General features: G+C 36.2%; 1 protein-coding gene across 1 annotated transcript in view; it reads right to left on the bottom strand.

The window, feature by feature from the left end:
* Window positions 1-549: 549 nt before the first annotated feature.
* nucks1b (nuclear casein kinase and cyclin-dependent kinase substrate 1b) overlaps window positions 550-5,352 on the bottom strand; it is an 8,012-nt gene continuing 3,209 nt past the window's right edge. Inside the window, exons 4-6 of the mRNA XM_073822662.1 lie at window positions 3,885-4,055; window positions 2,093-2,236; window positions 550-1,986 (exon numbers count right to left, since the gene is read on the bottom strand). Of these exons, the coding sequence (XP_073678763.1) occupies window positions 1,673-1,986; window positions 2,093-2,236; window positions 3,885-4,055 (629 nt within the window). The 3' untranslated portion in view covers window positions 550-1,672. The remainder of the gene's footprint in view (window positions 1,987-2,092; window positions 2,237-3,884; window positions 4,056-5,352) is intronic.

Here is a 5,352-nt window from a genome sequence, read left to right on the forward strand (position 1 = left end):
GGTGAGTAATTAATAACAGAATTGTAATTTCTGGGTGAACTATCCCTTTTAAGTATTTTTATGGTGCACTTCTAAGAAATCTCCTAAAAATGCTCCTAAAAAAGACCATTGCCACATGGTTTTATGTTTGTATAAAAGCAAACTTTGTTCAACTGAGCTCTTCCAGAAAGATCTTTGCATCTTTACGTGCACAAAAACAAATAAAAGAAGAGTACAAGAAAAAGTAGTATTTCTTTGCAAGCTATTGCTTGTGTGATTTTTAACTATATTCAGGCATCCTGGGATGTACAGTGCTGGTTATAAAAGACAGCATGTAGGATACCTTAAGGAACTGTACAAACATAAGCTGCACGTCAGAGATAAATCTTCTCTGATCCTCTTCAAACCTGTAAGAACTCAGGAGGGAGTTGTGCTTCAACTATTCATCCAGCACTTGAAGAATACCTCTGGACACCAGCCTTTAATCTGAAAGACTATGTCATTTCCATTACAATCTAACAGAAGTTTATACTGTAAAAACAAGTATAGAACAGGTCATCAACTACTTGGTTTCTTTAAAGATACATTTTATTTTTTCCTTGTAAAACAAATTTTTACAAAAATCAGAATAGCGTAATTAAAACAAACATTTATTTTGGATAAATTATGATATAGACTGAAAGGCTACAGATTAGGATGGAGATACAAGCAATAAAAATAGTCATATGCAGCTGAGAAAGCTATGGATGGTGTGCACTTAATTCAGCTCGTTTCGCCATTCTAATGGCTCGACGGACCGCTGATTTAAAAAGGCATCTATAAGCATCAAAATATTCTTTAAAAAATGCACACATGAAGCATCACAGAGGTCAATAATAAGGTTTTCACTAGCTCACTTCTGACATCACTCATCCCGAAAGTTTACATCAGAGCTCGAGAAGGCTCCGCCCACTGACGTACTTCGCACCACGTACATGAAAGCATGCCAACCATGAAAGAGGTTCAATACCAACCATAGAAAAAGTCATCTTAGTTCAAATGCTCAGACGGAAAAAAGCTGATTTACTAGACTGAATCAAGAAATAACTGCACGGAAAGTGGGAGAAAGTAGCGTACTAGAGCTATGTAACGTACAGTCGATGTAGCAAGGAAATCACGTGACTGAACTGCAGCCACAACAATCCAGTGCAGTTCATGACGACAAGCGTATATGTTCATTAGAAGCCTGTGTTTTCACCGGTCAACACAGCTGGGATGAGATCATGTACATTAAAAGTCACCAAAAATGCTTTGTTTGGGAATTAAACGAGCAGTTACAGCTTTCAAATGCGTTTTGAGAAATTTTTAAGGTGCCCAAGTAAACTACAGAGCCTACAGTATAATCTGTATATTTTTTGGGGGGCAAATCATTTTCGTCCTGTGTTATACATCGAAGGTCAACTGTAACAAAACGGTTTCGGTCGCAAAGCTATAATTGAAACGTTGATAAATATTAATATGAAAGACCGCATTTCGGGATTAGGCCAAACCGTACAGTTTTGATTTTACAGATTTCGTTTCGAGATATGGTATTTACAAGCTGAGAGACATAACAAACATCCAAAACACTCTTTGAGTATTGTGGGAAATAAATTCTACTGCTCCTCGTTAAGAAAAACAGTTAACAGACACGGTCACCGTCAGGCGAAAGAGCTCAGTCTTCACCTGATGGAGCTTCCTCCTCAGAAACATCGTCCTTTTCCTCTTTCTCATTTTCGTTCTCCTTCTCCTCCTCTTCTTCCTTTTCTCCATTGCCATTGTTTTCCTCTCCTTCTGCGCCACTTTCGTCATCCTGCTTCTTCTTGGCGGCGGGCGACTCCTTTTTGTTCTCCTCTTGCGCCTCTTCTTCTTCCTCCTCCTCCTTGTTGCTCTCGATGTCTTCGTCTTCGACTTTAGGCGAGGCCTTCTTCACAACTCTCTTCACCTTCGTCTGACGCTTTCCTCTCCTCTTCTTGGGCCCTCGGGTTGCTGGGAAAAGATAATTGACTTGATTACTGTAACTGTGACGGTTCTTAATTAATTAAAGCAGGAAGTGATTAATTTACGAAGGTATTACCGTTCTGTGTGCCTTTACCTGAAGCCCTTATCTTGGGTTTCGGGGATTTCTTGTCTTTGCTTCTTCTGCTCACTTTCGAGTTTGACTTCCGTTTGGGTCGGCCATAATCGCTGTCATCATCGTCATCCTCAACCATGAAGTCTTCATCGCTGCCTGAATCCTCTGTGAGCAGAAGAGGGAAGTTTAAATAAAATTAACAAGTGTCTAACTGTCACTAGCTGCGTTTCCATTACCCGTTAAATTGCGCAAATTGAAAATACACTTAATGGAAATGCGTCAATTGCGCAAAAACTCCCATATATCGCAAAAAAGTTTTTACGCTCGCATGAAGTGGTTTTTCAGGCAATTTGAAAAATAAATACTTTGCAAAACAGCAATGGAAATGCTTTTTCACATTTACAGGTCACATTCGATTAAATATAGCCAAAATCCCACAAAAATCCATTGCCATGACTTATCGCGCGAGGAAAAAAAATTACGTTTCAGTCACATAACACTGGTTAATAAAAATGCCGTCATTTCACAATACTTTTTAATCGACATTTATAAAATTGCACCAAAGTTTTGCGCAAATCTGTAATGGAAACCCAGCTATTGTCACTGATTTTGACTAGGGATGTAACAATTATCAATATTGTGGATAGCAAAACTGTCTTGATATTATCATGGTCACATGACAATATAAAACAATATAGGTCTTACGAGCAAAAAGTGTAGATTTTTTAAATATTTCAACATAAAAGGTCTTTACCAATGTGTTTTGGCCCATTATGCTTTGGCACAGTATCTGTCAAATGAACTAAAACCGAAAGCCCAAAACAACTGAATCCCTTCATCAAGTCTGTTTTCGCTGCGCTTCGTTCAGGAAGTGTGCACTTTGTTTTCCGCACCTCGGAATGACTCTGTTCACAATAAACGAATACAGTAAACTTGTTTATTGCATGTGCTGTGAGTTTAGCATGTGTTTGGAAAGCAACGGTCACCAGTTATGCATTATTTGTTTATTTTCATGCCAGATGATTACAGCATTTCACTAGATTTGAAGTGAGACATGTTTTTGTAAGCCTGTTTTCACTGAAGCTGGAGTTTTTCATTAAAATAAAAGCTCTACTGCCATTTCTTTCAAGTAAAAACTTATAAGCACATTATGAATTGCTGACAGTAGGGATGCAAGGTTTTTCGTGATTTTTCCACAATTTTTTTTCACCATTGTATAAATTAAATAGCCAAAATGTGCTTTTTACAGTTTTGTCCTGCTTTTCAAAAAAATAAATAAATAAATAATCAATGTACAAATAAATGCAGCCTTGCTGAGCAAGGGAGAATGTTATAATAAATGTATTAATAGAGCTGTTGTAATGATTGTTATCATTATTTTTGTCTTACCTTTTTATTTTATTTTACAGAAAAATTTATTCAGCCTTTTTTCGCTTATTCAGCCGAACACTGAAAATAGCTTTTTTTTTTGTTGTTGCTATTTTTGGCTGAATAATTTAGTTGCAGTCCAAATTCAAAATATCTCTTTTAAGTGTAGAAATTAGGAAAGAATTTGTAAGAAATAATTGTAATATCCCTGCTGTAGTGTAAAGCAAAATAATATGCCTTTGAAATATTCATTTAATTTTAATTATGTTTAATTTTATTTAAATTTAAAATGTACTAAAGTCTTCATTTGTCTTTTTCTTTCTTTTCTTTTTTAAATATCACAATAAATATAGTATTGTGGACTTCACATTGCGATATTATCGTATCGTGAGATTTTGATATCGTTACATCCCTAATTTTGATTCTAACATAAAACTACTCATACCCCCAGTATAAACGTCACTGTCATCTTCCTCCTCCTCTTCCTCTCCCTCTTCATCCTCACTTCCTCCATCCCCAAGAAGAATCTCCCTCTGTTTGGATGCAGCTTTAGTGGCAGCCTGACGCACCTGCCGGCCCTTCTTCCTCACGACCTTACCATCATCATCACTGTCATCTGTGCGTCAAAAGAGCAGATGCAATGTTAATTAACACAAGCTGAAGGTTAATTAACTATGCATTAATATGCAAAATGCATAAACAAATCACAAACTCAGGCATGAAAATATTACTGCGGATTTGCTTAAGTGAATAAAAGCAAGTTAATTAGAATGGCAGTCTGACATTGTAGGAATAAACGACCAAAATTGCATTTTAGAAGCAACAACAGCAAGGAGGAGAAGCATGACAATTAAACTCTTATTTACAATAGACACTGCATAAAGTTTGCTTTGAAACACGAAGTGTTATTCTGTGTTGATGTAATTTCAACTAAAATAGCAAGACAGGGCTGGACAAATCAAGCAGCCCCGCCCACTTTTTTATATAGCCAATAGTCTTTCGTTTTTATTACAGCTTGGGACAGAGCCATACAGAAAATACAAATTCTGTGAACAAGTGACAGATTTTAGTTGCAGCTTCGGCATCTATTTATAGTGTAGGGCAGGGTTCCTCAAATCTTACCCTGGAGGTCCAATGCGCTGCAGAGTTTAGCTCCAACCCTGATCAAACTCACCTACCTGTGATTCTCTAATGATCCTGAAGACCTTGATTAGCATTCTCGGGTGTGTTTGATTAGGGTTAGAGCTAAACTCTGCAGCGCATTGGACCTCCAGGGTAAGATTTGAGGATCCTTAGTGTAGGGGGTGGGACGCTTTGGATTCTAGAGAGCATTTGATTGGACACAAAGTTTGATGAGAAGCTGAAGTGCAGGGTGATGTCATCAAAATCGCTGATCCATATTGGCGGAAGTTAGACACTGTAAGTTTTGAATGCTTATATCTTGTAAATTAAATTTTGTCATTGTTTTGGAGCACATTAGCTTACAGATAAACTAAGGCTAACATATTCATACTAAAAGCCAAAAAAACTATGATTTTGATTTCATGGGGACTTTAATAGATAAAATATTAATCACCGTCTACTGAGAGATTAAAGTTTGTAAGGTGAGATGTTTATATTTAACATTATACAATACTAGTCAAACGAATGTATTTTTACCTTATTTGGGATGTTTAGCAATATTTACATAATGGATATCTATTTTGTGTATGTTGAAAAGAAATTTACAAAAGTGATTTTATGTTCACAGAAAGCACATTAAATGTAAGTAAAGTGTCTACTATTAAGATTTCAAATTTTTTTAGAGAATAAAATGTCAAAATGTCCAAATTTGGTTGAAATAATGTTAAAATATATAAAAGAATAAGGGAGCATATTAAATTTGTGTTTTAATTGAGTAAACAATTCTTACT

Source organism: Garra rufa, chromosome 18, assembly GCF_049309525.1.
Source record: "Garra rufa chromosome 18, GarRuf1.0, whole genome shotgun sequence".
In the NCBI taxonomy this organism is placed as follows: domain Eukaryota; kingdom Metazoa; phylum Chordata; class Actinopteri; order Cypriniformes; family Cyprinidae; genus Garra; species Garra rufa.